At 37.1% G+C, this 20,019-nt stretch overlaps 1 protein-coding gene across 1 annotated transcript in view; it reads right to left on the reverse strand.

Moving 5' to 3' along the window:
- Positions 1–20,019, reverse strand: part of LRP2 (LDL receptor related protein 2) — a 136,761-nt gene that overhangs the window by 15,897 nt on the left and 100,845 nt on the right. Inside the window, exons 51-69 of the mRNA XM_042874951.1 lie at positions 18,959–19,088; positions 17,820–18,021; positions 17,185–17,480; positions 16,173–16,689; positions 14,163–14,315; positions 13,512–13,682; positions 12,006–12,229; positions 11,412–11,589; positions 10,326–10,522; positions 8,549–8,794; positions 7,889–8,017; positions 6,814–6,933; positions 6,152–6,268; positions 5,758–5,874; positions 5,134–5,271; positions 4,489–4,611; positions 3,433–3,561; positions 2,103–2,234; positions 1,046–1,177 (exon numbers count right to left, since the gene is read on the reverse strand). Coding sequence (XP_042730885.1) covers positions 1,046–1,177; positions 2,103–2,234; positions 3,433–3,561; positions 4,489–4,611; positions 5,134–5,271; positions 5,758–5,874; positions 6,152–6,268; positions 6,814–6,933; positions 7,889–8,017; positions 8,549–8,794; positions 10,326–10,522; positions 11,412–11,589; positions 12,006–12,229; positions 13,512–13,682; positions 14,163–14,315; positions 16,173–16,689; positions 17,185–17,480; positions 17,820–18,021; positions 18,959–19,088 — 3,451 coding nt within the window. The remainder of the gene's footprint in view (positions 1–1,045; positions 1,178–2,102; positions 2,235–3,432; positions 3,562–4,488; positions 4,612–5,133; positions 5,272–5,757; positions 5,875–6,151; positions 6,269–6,813; positions 6,934–7,888; positions 8,018–8,548; positions 8,795–10,325; positions 10,523–11,411; positions 11,590–12,005; positions 12,230–13,511; positions 13,683–14,162; positions 14,316–16,172; positions 16,690–17,184; positions 17,481–17,819; positions 18,022–18,958; positions 19,089–20,019) is intronic.

The raw sequence follows: 20,019 nt of genomic DNA on the forward strand, positions 1-20,019 counted from the left end.
TGCCTTAGTTCTTCTATCTGATTCAGAAGAATACTCTCCTATGTGGCCACAGGTTAATTTGGGTTTAGCTTCAATACTCCACAGGGGTACGAGTCCCACCCGGCTCACTGTGCTTGTGAGAAAATTTAACTGTACAGCCCTTTTTTTAATGACAGTGTCCAGCTGGGAGTCATGGACTTGGATCTTAGGCCTTATTCTGGAAAATTCCTCCTATGTTAATCACATCTACATAGTAGAACTTCAGGCACAAGTGATTTTATAATGTTACCAACTACAATCATATTATCTTCTGTCACTGAGCCCTGAAAATTTCCAGATCTGTCAGATGTGATGTCTAGACGCTTCTTCCTATGGAAAAGGTATTTCAAGAACTAGATTTCAGATACTAGCCCATACAGAGACTATCAAGCAAAAAATCATATCACAGAATCATAGAATGGACTGGATTGGAAAAGACCTCACAGATCATCTAGTTTCAACCCCCCTGCTGTGGGCACGGTAGCCAACCTGTAAGACCAAGTTGCCCAGAGCCACATCCAGCCTGGCCTTGAATGCATCCAAAGATGGGGCATCCAATACATCTCTGGGCAACCTGTCGCAGTGTGTCACCACCAAGTGAAAACTTTTAATACCTTACCTAAACCTCTCCTGTCTCAGTTTAAAACCATTCCCCCTTGTCCTATCACTATCCACCCATGTAAACAATCATTCCCCCTCCTGTTTATGCACTCCCTTCAGGCACTGGAAGGCCACAATGAGGTCTCCCTTGAGCCTTCTCTTCTTCAAGCTAAAAAAGCCCAGTTCCCTCAACCTTTCTTCACAGAAGAGGTCATCCTCTACGTCATCTGCTATATGCTACACTGTAAGTAATTATCTAAATACAAAATTGTTTCAGTATTTTATGTAATACTAATGTGCTATCAGTTTATTTCTTTTTTTTCTACAGCTCTGTACTACTGTTCTATTATTATTATCTGCTGCTCCAACTCTCTATATGTTCTTGCTCTTTACAGGTAGCAATCAATCTTGCTGTTGCTTAACATACCATTAGCTGCACACTGTTTCCCTTGCTGATCACCTACTGACTTGAAGCCATCTGCACAAAAACATTCATAGCTTCCTTTGGAATTTCTGCAGTCCTGGGTGCACGTTCCAAAGATCTCGCATTCATTGATATCTGTAAAGAGAAGGTATATGGAGTTTAATCTCCTTCTTCCACAACTTGGTCGACCATCTTTACTCTATGACGCTGTAGGTATAGCCTTTACCCATATACTCTAAAAGATCAATGACCTAATAAATCTTTAATCTCAATAACATCAATATCAGTTATCTAAAAGAACTCCAGCTCCTGCTTATCGGATTACTTTTCAGAGGCACGTTTTTGATCACATATTTTTCTGCTAAATCTGCCTCATCTTTTGTCTTTGGTGAACTACAACGAGATGCAAGAGCAAAACCCTGTAAAAATGGTGAAGCAAAAAAGACTTCATCCCTAAGAAACTGTATCAGCAGGAAGGATCAGGAAGAATGGTCTTGTACCATGTTTAATAAAACTATTCAAATCATCCATCAGATCTGGAATCAACAAACAAGAAGCAATCACATCAGAACATACTGAAATGGTAAACATGAAGGTACTATGTTGCATGACCACCAACGACAGCCTTTGGGTAAACTCCTCATAATATTTTATCTACATATAATCAAGGCAAAAAAAACAGCACAAGTCTTTACTGAGAACAGTACAAAATGAGAACCATAGCCTCCAGTAAGTTTTCTTTTAGTAAGGAAAAATAAAAGCAAATTTCCGTTCCTCAGTTTGCAAAAATACAACTAAATGTATACACAAAAAACCAAAAACGTATACATACAAAATAAAAATAAAATAAAGGCTAGAACAAATCTGAACTGTGGAACAAGCCTTTGTTGAATGACCTGCATGTTAGCGAACATGTTTAAGCAGCAAAATGGTTTAAGAAGCATTTGGTAAATGTACAAACATCCTGTTATAATGCAAGAATAAGTAGCCATATAGAACGATGAAGTGATAGGTCATTGAACACTTGTCAGGGAGAAGATGTTTATAAGACTGAAAATACCATCACAGGAGTTTCGGTTATTTTCACTGGCCTTGTAACCTGGCCTACAAGAACAGATAAAGCCTCCTTCACTCAAGTTGGTACAGTTATGTTCACAGATATTTTCTGCACAAGTTCGTTCTGTTCCAGGATCTGAAAATAACAAATTAGACATTTATAACCATAAAAATGAAGTGATAAGAAAGTCATAATTTTGATCGTTGTATATATGAGAGCTATTTTCAATGGTAGTATTATTTTCCTAAGCAAAATCCAATTAAAGTGAACATCTTATCTCTAAGGCATAAGTAACTTACAGCCCACAGTAAGCACCAGTCAAGAGTCAACTAAGAATAGTTTCACCTGTAGAAGCAGGTGATCAGGGTCAGGATAATAGCCATAATCAAAAGTATAGCTCCTCAAAAGTATCTGCAGCAACTGTATAATCTATTTAACATACTTGTCTAGCTAGTAGCTTGGCCAATCTGCCTCCTTCTTATCTATTCTTTCCTTATCATCTAAGCAAAAAGTGTTCTTAATTGCTACCATACATGGCACAGACAGCTTGCTCACCCAGTACCTCATTTAAAGCCTTCTGAAGTCAATATAGGTCACTGCATAAAAAGCACTACCCTTTGAGACATGCCTATAATGGAAAAGGCAAGTGAAGTATGATAGATAATATGTGACAGATAGAAGATTGTATTCTTCTCAGAGTACATACAGAATTAAATTGATTTTTACGTACTTCACATATATACAAAGTCCTTTCCTATTCATTGTATGTAAGTAGGAAAGAAGTACATGTTTATTGACAGAGCATATGAAAAGATACTAAGACATCACATTAAGCTCATTATCTCATTTATAACATACATACACATCCCAGTGCTAATATAAACATCTCAATTCAATATATATGTAGAAACAGACAAAAAGCTTTTCTCTCAACATCTCAGGTTTTTGATGTTGGGAAGGTTACAAATGTTAACATCTGACCTGCATTTGCATCTATCCACAAATGCGGAATGCTGAATGTCAGGATATGTCTCTGATTTTCACTGTTTCACATTATTTCTGTATTTTTATATTTTCATCAATCATCACTGCACTGGGTTTTATTACCTAAAGACAACTCGGAATGTATGTGAAACAGAGAAATCAGCAGTGAATTCCTTAAGGCTTTCCCTGAAAGAAGTTAAAAAAATGATATTGCCATGGCTAATCAGATTAAACCCCTCACAGGCTAATTCAACATTAACAATTCCTAGTATTCTATCCAAGAAATATGTACTGTTCCTGAAATGTTTATTTTAATAGCATTGAAATTTTGTGTTCTATTATTACTTACTGCAGCCCATTTCATCAAAATGGTCTCCACAGTCATCATAATTGTCACAGACATAATGTAGAGGAATACAATTTCCATTACTACACTTGAATTCTTCAGTTGTACAAGGTCTTGGAGTTGGTTCTCTACCTACAGTTGAAAAGATAAGCAGTCTTGTATCACAAGTTCAGTTACACAAACAGCACTATTACAAATTTTTAAAGAGGAAAGCTGATGCAATCTGGTAAAATAATGACTAGAGTGACACTGAAAGTCTGTAGTAGAGCTAATTAGGGCATTCTGACCTCTAGTCACACCTCAGTGAATTGAAAGATGCCCTTTATCTTATGAAGGCAAAAGGTAGATTCTTCCTGTTAATAGCTAATTTATTTTTTTTGATAGTGCAAACCTATTAATACCCTTTAACTCTTTATATACCTACTACAGACTTCAAGAGGTTGAGATACTAGTACTATTAACTTGACTATTAACTATTGCACAATAGCAATAACAAGTAAGCTGGCTTATTTTGGTTGCTCAATAAACAACAAAAAACGATTACACTTCATAATACAAAGATCAGCACAGTCAATATGAATTACATAAAACATCTGAGGGCAAAACCCTACTAAACATTAACAGATCTTCTGTAGGATTAGGCCTTAAATATCAAAATTTACTGTTTACATAACTGTGCTATAAATTCAGAAGTCCCCACTTATCTATATAAAGAACTCTCATTTATCCATCACATTCTTATCTCATAATACAACCAAATTTTTTCTTCTTATTTTAAAAGGACTTTATCGTAAATAAATTTAGTAAAGTTCATAATAAAGTTTTATTTCAAAAACCATACTCTGTACTTATAAGGCAAACCGCTGTTTATTTTTGCAACTTATACGGAGAGCTGTGAATACAGTACCAATAATAACAGTTCAAATTATTTCATATTTAAGAACCAGTTTTCATATACTTATGCTTGGTTTTGACATTTCTGAAGGTCTTCAGCACTATTAAAATACACCACAATTACCGAATTTCCTATTTGCTGCTAAATTCTCTGTGTATACATACAATGTTCCTCCTTCTCATCACTTCCATCTCCACAGTCATCCTCCTGGTTGCACAGCTCATGACTATATATACAGCGATTGTTTTCACATCGGAAACGGAATGGAGATTCACAAGCAATATCCACTGAAAAGAAGAGATCAAGTCAGTCACAAAGACAACTTCATGCCAGTGAGTCACAAGCTATCCTGCTCAGTTTTAACCTGTAACACTGAAACATTTCCTATATTTTAAAATGCAATCTGGCGCATTCAAAAGAACATCTTCTCTACATTTTGGTGATCATGTCAGGGCACTACATATTTTTTTTGTCAGAAGACAGTACGTGATCTTTGGCGAAAAGGATATCCTATGACTACATATAACACTGAGGTTGCTAGATTTGTTTAAGGAAGCTGACAGAAAACTCACCACGCTAATTAAGTGGTCATCTATATTTAGAAAGATGTTTTGACTCTTACAGTTTTGAAGGCTCACCTTTGAGAATATACATTCCCTGAATTATAACTTCAAAGGCAAACTTATGCCTTTATTTTAACTATCTCACTTGAAAATATAAAGCACCATCCTTACTCTCTGATGTACTCCTCCAATTGTAATTATGTTTTATTCTACATTTTTACATTTGGTATCAATTTTCTCTCTTACAGCAAAGGTGAAGTTCTTCATCAGAGTCATCTCCACAGTCATTATCACCATCGCATTTCCAGTATGGCTGGATACAGACATGGTTTTTACATTCAAACATCATGGGTGGACAGTATGTACCATTAGGATACCGTGTTGCTGAAAAATATAAAATTATGACATTACTATTAACTGCTGTAATACAAACATTAGGGTGTTTCTTCACTGCAGATCAATAAATAGAAGGAATCAATAGATAGAAGCTATCCACTCCTTTAAGCATTATAAAATCCCATTCCATTACAAAACCTTGTTAGAATGCAGGTCAACTGGAAACAGTGGACCTTGCAGTATAAGTGGGATAGTCAAGAATTTTAATTCAATCACGTATACCTTCTGCTGAACCTGGTAAGCATACTGATTTCCTAGCATTACAACTGTCCTTACAATTAACGTAAGAGAAGGTAATCTACTAATATATTAAAAAGCTGATTCAGAACATTATTTTCCTCAACTTCTACTGACACCACCTGCTACTGCAGAATTCAGTACCTCTAAGGAGTAACCTCATGTAAAGAGACAGTAAAGTGCATCTCTTTCTGGAATTAAGCTCAATGATCATCAATTGCGAAACTTGAAACTCACGACAAGTTATTTCATCAGAGAAATCAAGGCAGTCCGCATTTCCATCACATCTGAAGCGCTCTGCAACACAGTGCCCACTATTACACTGGAAATAACCTGGGTGGCAGGTCCTCAGCTCTGAAAAGATTCAGAAGTAACTGTTGAAATCTCTCTTCATTCAAATCCTATTAAGTGTTCAGCTTTAGAGAACATCATCCTACAGAAGAGTGCAACATCCCAGACCACTAAAACTGTGATAACTGCAGAAACTGTTGTTTCTGGTGAAACAACTAAAGTGACACGGTCAATGTTACTCCACTAAAGATGCTTCCAATAAAATATCATTTTGCAGAAAACTTACTAATTTAGAAATAAAGTATGAACATGTAAGAGGCAGCATCCAGGCAATACACACCACAATCACGTTCATCTGAATTGTCTTCACAGTCATCATCGTGATCACAGACCCAGCGGGAAGGAATGCAGCGCAGATTGTCACAACGGTATTCACTTTCTGTGCATTCACGGGGACCTTCATTTAAAACAGAAGTACAAACTTATAAATTTTCCCAGTTGTGGATTTAAATACCCACACCTGCCTTACTAAACCAAACAAAAGCAATACTAGCTTGTGATGTAATATAAACTAAAACTGAATAATATTTTAACAGCTCTTCTCCATACTCTTTGCACTTTATTCCTCATTGCATGGAAAAAAAAAATTATCACAAACTTAGACAGAAGTAATGTGTATTTCAAATTAGGAAAAAGTAATCAAGGTTAACTCCTTACAAAACTATACGCTCCTACATTTGCAGACAGGGCAGAATTCAAATGTCATTCCCTAGCAGACAATGTGAATTTATCTTACAGTGATTACTAGATTTACTAGTTTCTTTTATTGGTCAAAAATGCCTGAAGGCGTCATCGTGATTGTTCAGCAAAGAAAATAAAAGACTCTGAAGTAAATCCACTGAGTGACTGCAACTGAGATCTGTCAGCCACATTTTCATAAGAAGCAAAGAGCTAGTTAAGTCAAAAGCTAGACTATGTTGTTATAGCCAAAAAAGAACTCACTGCAGTTGTGCTCATCAGACTGATCTCCACAGTCATTATCTCCATCACACTTCCAGCGCAGTGGGATACACCGATGATTGTCACAACGGAAATCTCCAGAAGGACTGCAAGTCATCTCCTCTGCAGCAAAAGATGTTTGCCAACAAAACATGAGACCAGCACATATTAGTATAATCTTTGGATGAGATGAAAAGCACCAAAGATAATGAAAGTAGATAAAGGCAGTTGTGTAAAAAATTGGGCCAAATGACAAGTGATTAAGAAACAGCTGAAGTAACAATATAGAAGTGAGACAGAGAAACAAAAAAAATAAATGCTATATAATACTATCAAAGGAAAAGAATGACTGCTCCTTACAGTGCCACTATCCAGTATGAGGGATTCTAATAAATCTGGCCCTCTATCCTGCTTTTAAAGGAGCAACTCTATCCATGAAAGAGTAACTTAATACATTAACAGCTACTAAAATGTATGGATTGTATTAATCTACTAATAAAGAGCCCAAAGAAAAGCATTTCTGAATGAAGGAGCATGTTTTGTGGTGACATGCTTTTTTACAATTAATTCTACAAGCAGAGAATAACAACTGCAGTCTTCGTAGAACGCTATAATTCTGACTCTTTTCTGGTCTTGATATAGAGAACTGATTTCCTAATAAATTTTGTGTGAAAGCTTATGAGAGGTTTCAACATAAATGTAAGAGTCTGGGAAAGTATCATTATACTTCCCATGCTAATGGTTTCCGGAGTACAGTAGTTACATAAATGTAGAACACACTGACACTTTTAACAGTCTATACTAGCTGAGCTCAAGTAAAAATATTTCCTCTTTCATTTGATGACATATAAGTCAAAATAATATAATCCTGGTCTTCAGAGCTCATAAATACATGAGCTGCACAATGAATCACTACACACAGAAGTTTTCCTCAAGACATGTAACTACCAGTGCAATTAGATGATATTAGTAAAAAAAAAAACAGATTCATTATCACTGAAAAGATTTTCAGAAACTCAAATTGAAGAAATCTTTTTGGCACAAATTATGTTGAATGTATCTTCTTTTCCAAACATACCACAGCCTTGTTCATCACTGTTGTCTCTGCAGTCATCATTCCCATTGCACACTGCCCACAGCGGTACACACCGGTAGCTGGTTCTACAGCTGAATTGTGTGTGGTTGTCACAACGATAAGCAGGGCCCACTGCAACATAAGTAGTAGATGTTAGCCAGAAAACTGATCTTGCTATTTTGCCTTATACAATTGGCATTTAGTCCATACTTTCTACTACTGGACTTGTCATGACATATTTTGTCTCTCCATAAAAAGCATGGCATATATCACACTCCAAAATGGAGCAAGGTAGAAACGGGTGAACTCGCATTCGCTGTCTCTATACAGGCAATAGATCATGTAGGTACATAATGTTTTGTAAAAAAGGTTTTTAAGGACCAAGCAAATGACTCTGCTAGCGTGAAGGAGGTCAGTGTGAGATACTGTCGGTTCTTGGTAAGCAAGTCAGCATAATTAAGCATCCTCATTTGCAAGAATGATAAAGCAGTGAATTATCACATAGAATCTATGCTTTCTAGTACTCTTCTTCTATGTCAGCAACTACCTTGAAGGAAATATTTATTTCCAATTAATTTTCAACCTCAGAAAAATTAAGTAATGCAGTCTGCTCTGCTTTAGGTGCATCATAATGTAGACAGCTTACTACAGCTAAATGCTTACTGCATTCATGGAATGGTTCATCAGAGTTATCGCCACAATCATCATCCACATCACACTTCCAGGACTCTGGGATGCAGCGGCCATTGTCACATTTAAATTGGCCTGGGGGACAGGTCCTGCTTGCACAGTGAGTAATATCTTCATCCGAGTTGTCACCACAGTCATCCTCTCTATCGCATTGCCAGGCTTCTGGGATACATCGTTTATTGGCACATTGCCACTGATGAGTTTCACACTGATGATTAGCTGAAACAATACAAATTGGCTGTTATGATACTGAAACTTACTTAGAGAAATAATCCGCTGCAGCAGTGTTACTTCAATTGCGCATTTATTACGTCTACACTTGTTTGTTTCATCTTTAAGTCAACAAACATCTAAAATATCAGAACCTACTCGCCCAGTTCAGGTACAGATTTCTAATGCTACAGCGTAAACTTCCCACAAGCTCACTAAGTCCCTAAGTTTTTCTATGAATGAGACAGCACTATCTTCTCCTAAAAACAGAAGAGACTAGACCCAGTATTCAAATATTATGGAGGCAGAGGCTCCCAGTCACTAAGCAGAGAAGAAGTGATATTGTGCCTCCAGCCATGCTACCAACTTAGATTCATTTTGTCTGATTTGCTTAGTTCCTCTAAGCTATGAAGGAATGGGCTAGGAAACAGAAGATCATGCTAATGACATCTCCATAATCTGTATGTAAATGTATACCCTCTATTGCCAGGTCAAGGCATGGAACACAAACGTCAGCAATACTGATGAACTGGGGGATATTTCAAGATCTATGAAAACAAAAGTCAACACTAGCCTCGTACAAATCTTCCTGAATTTTTATATCTCACTGAACATTACCATACTGCTATTTCATATATACTGAAAAACTCTTCAAAAGGAAGCAATACATCATGATTTCCGCATATTTTCCAAACTAAAAGATGCTATTTCCATGCACAAGATGATGAATAGAAGGAACTATACAGATCCAAACTGACTTTGAAGTGTACCCAGTACATAAGAAACAGTGACATGCTGTGCAGCTGCCAAATTTACACTTTAAATAATCCTCTGTGCCACATTTAAGAGTTTAGCTATTTGAAACTCATGTAAAACTGTAATTTCATATAATTCTGTCGTTGTTAGAAAGACTTGGCTAACGAATGGTAATGAAACTATCAATTACATAAGCACACTGTTGTTCTCCTTTATATTACTATGCTCAGAACTGCCAGAAATAAATTATTCACAAGCAGAAGACAACTGATGCACTTTATAATTTAGATGTAAGTATGTGCAAAAAGGTTTCTAAGGCAACAATATTTCTCCACAAGCATAATTAGGATCTATTGCCAAAATGCTACAATCCAAAGCAGTCTCCCACATGTGCTGGGTTTTGAGCAATACAGAGAAAGAAATAATTTTGTCTTGTCGTGCAAAGCTCAATATGGGAAAAATGAGTACACCCATGGACAGATCAGGAAGGCTTAGATTCATAATATAGGTCATGGATTTACACTAGATAAAACAGAATGGATCCTACTTCCAGTGCAAATCTGAGTCAAAGGCATAAGACATTTTTACATTTTGTGAATTTTTACTCTCTCGTTCTTTTCTGTACTGAAATAAATCATCCTTGTGGGTGCTAGACTAGCCAGTTAGGACCTGTATCTCTCTACCTACCATTTTCACCCATAAGAAGGGGATAATGATAACAGTATACTTTGTTTGCATGGTTTGTACTGGCAAAACTCACTTAGAATTATTACTGATAACGTACCGCAAAGTACAGGATCTTCATCTGATCTGTCATGGCAATCTGACTGAGTATTACATAAGAAATGTGGGCTTGTGCAGTTCCCATCGTTACACTGGAATTGACCAACAGGGCAATATCGGTGTGGACAGGTAGGGGGCTCATCAGAGCCATCTCGACAGTCCCTCTGTCCATCACATTTCCACCAGATAGGAATGCACCTACAAAGAGAGAACAATGTTTTGTTGAGGAAGTGTCTCTACAGATAAAACAAACAGAAAAACATCCTTTCACAGCACAGAACACTGTCTTGTCTCACTCTGTTTCTTAAAACTGCGAAGACACCTTGAATTTCATCTCTTCTGCTTCATATGTCAAGTGCTAACGAGTTATGCCAAAAGACCCTCTAGAAACAAATGATACTGGCTGATCTCTAAAAGGTGTTCATAGTAAATTAATAAGGACTGAATTTTAATGTGTACTTATGGTAACCATCTCTCAGCTTTTGAAATCAATCTTCATTTAGATTTTTTATCAGGTAACATTTTAATAATTCACTTGTTCAGCACAAGAATTTTATAAGAGATCATCATTGTAACACTGCTTCAAAACGTCACCCTACAAACACAACAGTCTCAAAATCTCCAGAGTGATACAGTGTCAGCATAGCAGCTCTTAGGCTACATTCCTCACCTCCCACTGCAGCTATCTCAGAGAAAGGGGTATGAAACACATCCTCACACCTTTCAAATGCTTTTTTTTGTTGTTGTTGTTTGCTTTCCTAGGATACTCCCAGACAGCATGTACTTGGAAGAAAGAGATGTGTTACAAAAGATGTGCAAATAAGAAAAGTTCCAGGCATTACACAGCAATGCTGTGCAGTGGGGAAAAAAGTTAAAAAAAAAAAAAAAACAAAAAAAAAAACCCCACAACATTTAAACTAGGAGCCCATATATACTTTTCCAAAACAAAGTCTGGTCCTGGCTTTGTCTTTCCTAGGACACCACAGAATAATAGGAGGAATTACTGCTTTAATGCCCTTTTCAAAAGACTAAACTGTGGAATGTATCCTTAAAAGGCATCAGAAAAAAGAATGTGAACAGCACCTACCTCTCTGTGTCCGCGCAGAGGAACTGGGTGCTGGAGCATGTTGGAAGGCAGTGTGCTGTACTGCCAAACTGTACAATCATGAAGTTATCGGGACATTCACAGGAATAACCCTGACCACCAGCTTTTATCAGACACAGATGGGAACAACCACCATTGTTGGTGCCACAAGGATTATTAACTGGTAAAAAAAAAAAGAAAAATATTACCACACATTGCAAATCCCAGGACATAATGGGCTCAATCTTCAATAGATTCCTCTCATGCTGTATTGAAAACTTACATGTAGTAGGTCTAAAAACAAAATCTAGATTATCAGGCACTCAGAGAGATAAACACATATGATTTCACACGCATGAAATGTATACTACTGGTCTTGAATTTTAAGAAACTAATTTAAAATAACACATTTCCAATCTGATTCTATTTCAGCAGTTAATCAAGGACCATTTGTATGTGTAAAGCAGAGAAGTACATTTACTCTGTGCATTTCATTTCCCCGAGCGAATGAGAAAACGGAGTCCACTCAGGATTTTTTACATTAGTTTCCAGATAACAGCTGGCCCTCTAAATTCAAATATAATACTGTTTTCTCACCAAAAGGTTGTCTGTATGGATGGTAAACATGGATGTCAAATGGCCTATGCGTGGTGTTCACAAGAACAGTCCTGTCTGATCCATCATATTTATTTCCTTTTTCAACAGTTCTTGTGTTCCAATCAGTCCAATATATTGTGTCTTCAAAAATGGTTATTGCAAATGGGTGAGGCAATGTCCCATCATATACGGTATGACGATGATGTCCATCTAGGTCAGAGTACCTAGATAAAGGAAAATGTGCAAAACATTCAGATAAATGCTATACAATCTTCTCATCTTTGTATGTTAATGTTAGATCTTTATTGGACCAGGACATATAACACTGGAATTGCAGCTTCTTTAGTCCTATGATAGAGCACTGTCCTCAGTAAATAAATTTTAAGATATGCAGAGAAGTAAAACAGGTTGTTCTAGGTAAAAAAGTGTAATAGGGGAACATCCACTGATGCATGAAGTCTTCCCATAGAAGTATGTCACCTAATCCAATGACATTTTGCACACTTAATGTTTTACAGTAAGTTATTTCTGCCACATGAGAGACGGGCTTGCCTGGTTCATCCACACTGCTAATAATTGAATACTTAACACAATAGGTCTCCTAAATCTTTAAATTTCATACACATAAATTTCAATGACTTGATGATTTAGAGCCTCCTCTGATAAGGTGCCTTTAATAAATTTAATATTTTTGTTGTGATCTTACCATATAGGGTTAAAACATGAAATACAAGAGAAATTAAGAAAAATGGAGATATTAATATATTTTTAAAATAGGATATTCTTAATACTTCAGCATAGAAAAGGCTGCCAGAAGAATGAAATGTAAAGAAAAAAAATGGATGAAAGCATAACCCTAAGCACATATATAAACATGAATATAAAGGATTTGTTTTGAAGTGATTCAATGCCTTCAGAAGAACCAGAGTGTTACTTGTGGATTTTAACAGATTTTTTTCCAATTTTCCACTAATACATTTTTTATCAATTGACAAGAAGAAGCTATGTGCCAACAGGAAATTTCATACTGTATCTATGGACACCTCCATAAAAGCTGAGGATAACATTACACATAAGTTTTCAGACATCCTCTAATGATTTGTGTATTGTTTTATTAGCACATAACTAGTTTAGACACCGCAGCTGAACTCATGCATATAGACAGAAGGGCATCACAAGTAGTTATTTTACATTCAATTCTGCCTTGACTCAGGCAAGGTATAGATATTGGTAACTTGCATATTTTAAGCATAGATTATGACTTTTTTAACCTGAGTTTTTCAATAGTTTTGGAACATTTCTAGCAGGACCTGGAATGCAAATATATGAACTATCACTGCAAGGCTACTGTGTCATTCATTTCACCTACTGCTCCAGACTTCCTGACTCTAATTTCCTATAGCATCAATAGATAGAAGCATTGTGTTTACAGCATTTACAAAGGCTACCACTGAAATCCAGTATGAGCAAATTATTTAATTGTTTTATTCTTCTCTGTGTACGTACTCAATGTAATTTAGATGGGCATCTGCCCAGTAGAGCTTGTCGTTGGTGTAATCTATGGTGAGTCCATTGGGCCACTCTAACTTTGTAGAGATAATCACCGTCTTGTCCTTGCCATCCATGCCTGCTCGTCCAATATAGGCTCGATCTGCCCAGTCCGTCCAGTAAACCTGTCTGTTCAAATAAACACATCTAATTAGGTCGATAGTAAAAATATGCTGAAGTAAATACGAGAAGCCAGATCTGAAAGACAGCATTTCTTGCAAAAAATTTAACCAGATACCGAGGAAGATAAGTAAAAGGTTAATGCATTTACTTGTTATATTAATCACTACAGCAAACAAGTAGATGCATGCAAGCACAATCATCTTCAAAGAATGCAATCAGTACCACATTGTATATCAAGCTGCACAGGCACCTGTTAACCTTTTCAGCCTTGCAATCAACATTTCCTTGTCCACATGCAACCAAATTCCACTTTCAGTATCAGGCTGCCCTGCATATAAAGCTACAAAAAGCAAGCTGCTGTTTTTCCTAAGCTCCAGCTAAGATTAATGTCACACAAATCAAAGAGCACACAGCCAAAATTTATTTCAGATTTTCAGAGACAGTGCAAAATTATTTAAAAGGAAAAAGACTTTTGAAATGTCATACCCATATTTTGGATGAACAACAATTGCTCTGGGATGCTGAAAGCAGTAAGTGTTGTTGATATCCACACATCGATCTACCAGTTTTTTCTGGAATCTTCCATCAAGTTCAGAGACATAGAGGCAATCTTTGTAGGCATCCACCCAGTACAATTTTCTGAAATGTTTTAGAGTTAATTTACTTTCTTCATTTTACTTCATGTTGAATTTCACTTTTTTTTTTCCTTCTAGAAGCAATGTCCACAATAAAGGAAGAGTATACATAGTGTACTAAGATCTTTTCTATATCATGCTCCAGTTTGTCTTTTTTACTCCTCTGTACTTGTGTCCACAATCATGGGTATAAAATTCAAACCTGCAGTTCCCCAGTTGAGTAATAATATTCCATTTACCTATAAATTACCAAGCAATCTTTTCTTTCTCTCCTTTCCTACCACAACAGCCAAAGAGAAACAGAAAAACACACAGGCAGTATAATGGACTGTGACTGGAGCTGTGAAGTGTTCGCCTTTTCCAGGCTGTCACATCTGCTCTAATCAAACAAATAAAAGAGTTGGCTCTCCTTCAAAAATTGCTAGCTATTACGGTTTGAAAGCCTAATTTAGATCTCACTTCAAATTTTTTTTTTCTTTTACATTGCCTAGGAATTATCTGTATCTGTAAGCAAAGATAACATGCATTGATTTTTGAAAGCCTGCAACAAAATAAAGCATTTAATTTGATTAATTAGAAATAAGGTAGGCTACTTTGAAATTGCCTGCAGTGTTTTTTCAGCTCCAGTGCGCACAGAATCACTCCAGAAACAGCCTAAGTCTCTACCTATATCACTCTGATCACCACTGTGGTACTCCCATGAGGTAGGAGAAATGAGAAGATAATCTTCCCCAGCCTGTAGCTCATATCTCCCAATCCCCACCCTGTACTGAAACTTGCAGACCAACTTATCCACCACTGTATGATCTTTTAGCCCTTCTGAGGCACCTAAACAAAAGCTGACTAAAAGCATATCTAATGGTAGCTGAATTAATTCAGCAACTATTATTAAAGGAGCAATAGGATCACTTTGGCTAAAATTAGTCTCTTCCTTCCACACCTCTTTATCAACCACAAAGCATTTAGACTGACTGGTAACATAACTGTAATTAGTTTCAGAGACAAAGCAGTGAAAAAACTGATTTGTGAATACGTCAATAAAATCACGCTCTCGTAAGTCCCAATTGTGACCTTCTGAATCACTCTCATTATTCTGAAGAGCTCTGAACTTTTCACACTGAGAGCAATGCAGGCAAAAAAAAAAAAAAAAAAAAAAAAGGAAGAAAAACTGATGAAGGGGCACGAAATAACAGCAGTTTCCGTGGAAATAAATCAAGCTACTTTATGATACATGGTAGGCAATTAAAAAATTACCACAATGCAAAGTGCTTTCCAATTTTGTCCTCATAATGCCTGCGTTTAGCGAATGATGTCAACCTATGGTTTGAGTGTCAGAAAATGATGTATTTTTCAAGAGCAGAAAAACATGCTCTTCATTAATGTTTATTATTACTTCTTCACTGGAATTTAGTAATCTCTTATAGCGTATTGTTATGCAAAGACCGAAGCTTCAGTCCTGACCTTTCTTCCTTTGCTAGCACCTGCAAATAATAGCACCTACTAGCCTAAGCTCAGAATCTCTACCCCCAGGAACATATAATTTCCCAGCTGCCTGCTCAGCTCATCTGTTCATTGATCATTTCCTAACATGCTTCTCACGTGAGCCATATGCACTACGTTATTGATGAGAGATTAACTCTGATGTAACCTTGGTAAAATAGACAGGAGACCAATTAAACAAATGCACTATGCAAGGTATTATAAGCCCATAAATTTTCCAGAGCAGCTGTGTAATACTGCATCCACAATCCAAATTGATTTAATGCTCTTCAGAGGTTTTTGTACAAAGTAGAAGAATCTTAATGCAAACTCCCTCCAATTTCCTTAGTAGCTCAGAAAGGCAGAAAATGTGTTTTCTTACCTGCCAACCCAGTCAACAGCGATACCTTCCCCATTCGGCACATCGTCACTTATCACAGCCTCCTTATTTGTTCCATTTAGGAACATTCGTTCAATGACCTTCCTCCCCACATCAATCCAGTACAACCTTTTTTCCACCCTGTCAAAGTCCAGTGCCACCACATTTCTCAGTCCTTGCAAAATGAGAGAGTAAGACTGGCCATCTGCTGTGAGATTTCTCAGATAGTAACGGTTGCTAAAAATAAGGTATGGGGAGATATTACTATTGTGTCGGCAACTTTTTCCATCAGGCTCCCGGATATAGCCTGGGGCACACTTACAGATGTAGGAGCCAGCTGTGTTCTCACAAATCTGGCTACATACTGATGGAGTTTCATTGCACTCATCAATATCATCACAAGTTCGTTTATCTGACATAAGTTTGTATCCAGGATGACAAGAACAGTAGAAACTTGTTTGGGTGTCCGTGCAGTCATGATCACATCCACTGATTGAAGGGTCACTGCATTCATTTATTCCTAGCGAAGGAAAGAAACCTCTACTCAAGCAATTGACTTACAGAGAAAACAGTGCAGCGATTTTCCAACATACTCTTCTTTCTATCTCTCTCTCCCTGCCTTCTCCTGAAAATGCTCAATACAAACCTCAGCTGGCAGTACGTAAAAAAAAAAAAAAAGAACTATTTCAGCTCTTTTGAAGCTTGCTGCCAAACTCACTGAGTGCAAAAAATACACAAACCAGTGGTGGATTTTGGAAATGTAAGGGCAATAATGAAACAATTTATAATCTGCATTTGCAGTTTACATAATTAGCTAACTTCCATGGTTTGTCAAAACAATATATAATTGATGTGATTTAATACAAATTTTAAAAAAAGATTAAATGTACACATTCCTCCACCACCACGGAATAGATATAATTGTAATTGTGAAGTTATCTTAAGATCATTTTTCTGTTGAATCTGCCAATGCATTTTAAACAGATTAAGATAGTCCAAATAAACCTAAACATACCACATCCTTTTTCATCACTATTATCTAAGCAATCATCCAACCGATTGCAGACTTTAGCCATTTCAATGCAGTTTCCATTGTCACATTTAAAATGATGGGGAGAGCATGTTGCTTCTGGTGTACTACAGAGGTGTTCCAGCTCATCAGATTCATCACCACAATCATTATCTCCATCACAAATGTAGGCCTTGGCAATGCAACGTCCATTTTGACAAGTAAACTGGTGCTGCTGACACGGCTCATAGATGCAACCCCTTTCATCGCTGGCATCACCACAGTCATTCCGTCTGTCACACCTGAAGAAGAATGAACACTTTTTTTCAAACACAAGAAGGCAGACACCATTCTCCAGTGCTAGATGCGCTCTTCTGATTTCTAAAGGATGTCACATATTATTGGCTCTAACAGTAAAGACTTTCAGAAAACTGGGGCACATCACAGAGTCTGATCCAGTGAGTCCTGCTTGTATTCTCTGCATCCACTACAAGCTGAATAGAATCACATCATGAGAGGTACAGAAAAAGAAAATTAAATGCCAATGCTGAGCACTGGGAATATTAACATGAAAGACTCCCAATCATTTTCAAGTAAAAATTGATGCACGAATGCATGGTAGATAAATGGTAGTTACAAACCTGTATGCGCTTCGGATACACAAGCCATTACTACAAGTAAACTCATTCTCCGTGCAAGACCTTCGTGTGCAGTTCTGGTGTTCATCAAGTGCATCACTGCAGTCAGCGTCACCGTCACAGATCCATGCCCGAGGAATGCACCTCCTGAGCGGGGGGCGATTGTTGGCACATGTGAACTCTGCAGCTGTGCAGCTGCGGTTTGCTGATAAAGAGCACGTTCACCAGGTCAGCAAGTTGCACTCTAGGTGTAAAACATTCCCCCCAACACACAGCCTGGATAACAACACATAACCCACAACAGGACCATGCTCTTCTCCATGTGCAGAAATAGGTATCACTGCACTTTCATATATGAAAGTCATACTCATTTCCATCAGTTCTAAACTGGACATAGCTCTTCACTGAGGCTAAGAGTCAAGGCACTTTGGAACTGCTTACCCAATGCTGCCACTTGAAGAACTCTGAATCTTAGATACTGAGTATAAGCTTTCCACATGTCTGGCCAGATTTTCTGGCCACTGAGCAGATATTAGGCTTAGGCTGTCTAGCTCCCACATTCTTCAATGTATTCAATACTCCAGGGATCACACAGATGGAGAACCATTGACATTAAATAGTGCAAGGACTGCAATTGAATCCAGCTGTTGTTAAATCAAGGAGCAGAATCAGGTTTGTCTAACTTTCTTCTCTTTTTTTCATCCTCTAAATTGCCACAGGTTATTTTGCTCATTTGTTTGTAAGGAAATCATGCCCAAAATATGTGGATATTAATACGCAGAAGATGTAGTGTGTGATGAGTATCTCTGCTGTTAGTGAGTATCTCTGGTGAAGTTGCTGCCTAAATCATACAAATAATATCTCACTTGAAATTTGCCAATTCAAAGAAGAGTACTCACATAATTGGAATATTTTTCTTTCTTTCTTTTTTTAAACCAATAGTCTTATCTACTTTAATTCAACACAAGGAGAACTGAGGACAGGAAAAATGTACCTCATGTACCTCGAAGTGTACCTTAATAGACAGAAAAAATGGTAGAGTTTTTGTTGTTTCATATCAGTTTTTTTGCGTGTGTTTCTTTTGTGCATTTTTTTTTTTTAATGGAAAAAGCCTATCAAAGAAAGTAATACTAGACACCTACCACAACTGTGTCTTTGATCCTCATCGCTCATATCCCCACAGTCATTATCACCATCGCAGATCCATGTTGCTGGGATACATCTGCCATCATCACATCTGAATTGGTCACTTGAACAAGTCCGCAGGTGAGGCTCTTAAAAATGAATAAAATCACTTTGCTTGTTAAACTACAATACTATATAATACTGCTACAACAAAGGAGGCGTTTTAGGGAGAATCCTATGACCGTGAAATTTGAAATGTAAAGTAAAAGCTTAAGTAGAAGAGATGTGCTGCTAAAAGCACAAAGTTCCCCTCTGATCAATTATATTGGCAATCTCTACAAACACTGTACTGTTTGTATTATCATACTGATGATCTTGTAATACCTCAAAAGCACCCTGCTTCAGAAACCTGAGACCAGGAGACTAAAATGTGAAAGCAGCATTAAATACGAGTACAGCGGTCAGCACATAATGACCCTGTTTTCTTTTATATTATTTACGTAATGAGGATTTGAAGTTGGCATACGATGCAAAACATTTTCTCAAGCTTGAGGTGCAGCTCTAGAAATGTGCAAAGGGAGCTACCAGCCCTTTTTAGATCACAGAGGCCTTATGTTATGTCACCTTTCACAGTGACAGTAATGACTGTGTTGTCATGTTACTTCTCAGATGCTTCAGTCAGTCCCTCTTCTTTCTCCCTAGAGATTACTCTACTTCTTTTCACCTCCCTCCCTCCTCCCCATGCTTACTACCATCAGTTTCTACCATCAGCATGTAAAGTATTTGCCTATTGTAATTCTATGACACTCTTCTGCATACTAGTCAAAAACATTCTTTCATATCCCGTGTTCCTTTTTTCCCCCAAATGGAATATTGTACACATACTTCCTGTAAAATAAGATATCTGGTCTCACATCCAAAACATTGACATGAAAAAATACTTGCTAACTCTCATCACTTGATTCACCACCACCAGAGTCTTAAAAAGAGAGAGAAGGTTATACATTGAGAGGAACCAATTTTTGCAGTTAAAAATCTTCATATTCCACACATAGCATGAAGTATGTTTACTGACTCT

Source organism: Lagopus leucura, unplaced genomic scaffold (assembly GCF_019238085.1).
Source record: "Lagopus leucura isolate 7727_CA_CO unplaced genomic scaffold, USGS_WTPT01 Super-Scaffold_100012, whole genome shotgun sequence".
NCBI lineage: Eukaryota > Metazoa > Chordata > Aves > Galliformes > Phasianidae > Lagopus > Lagopus leucura.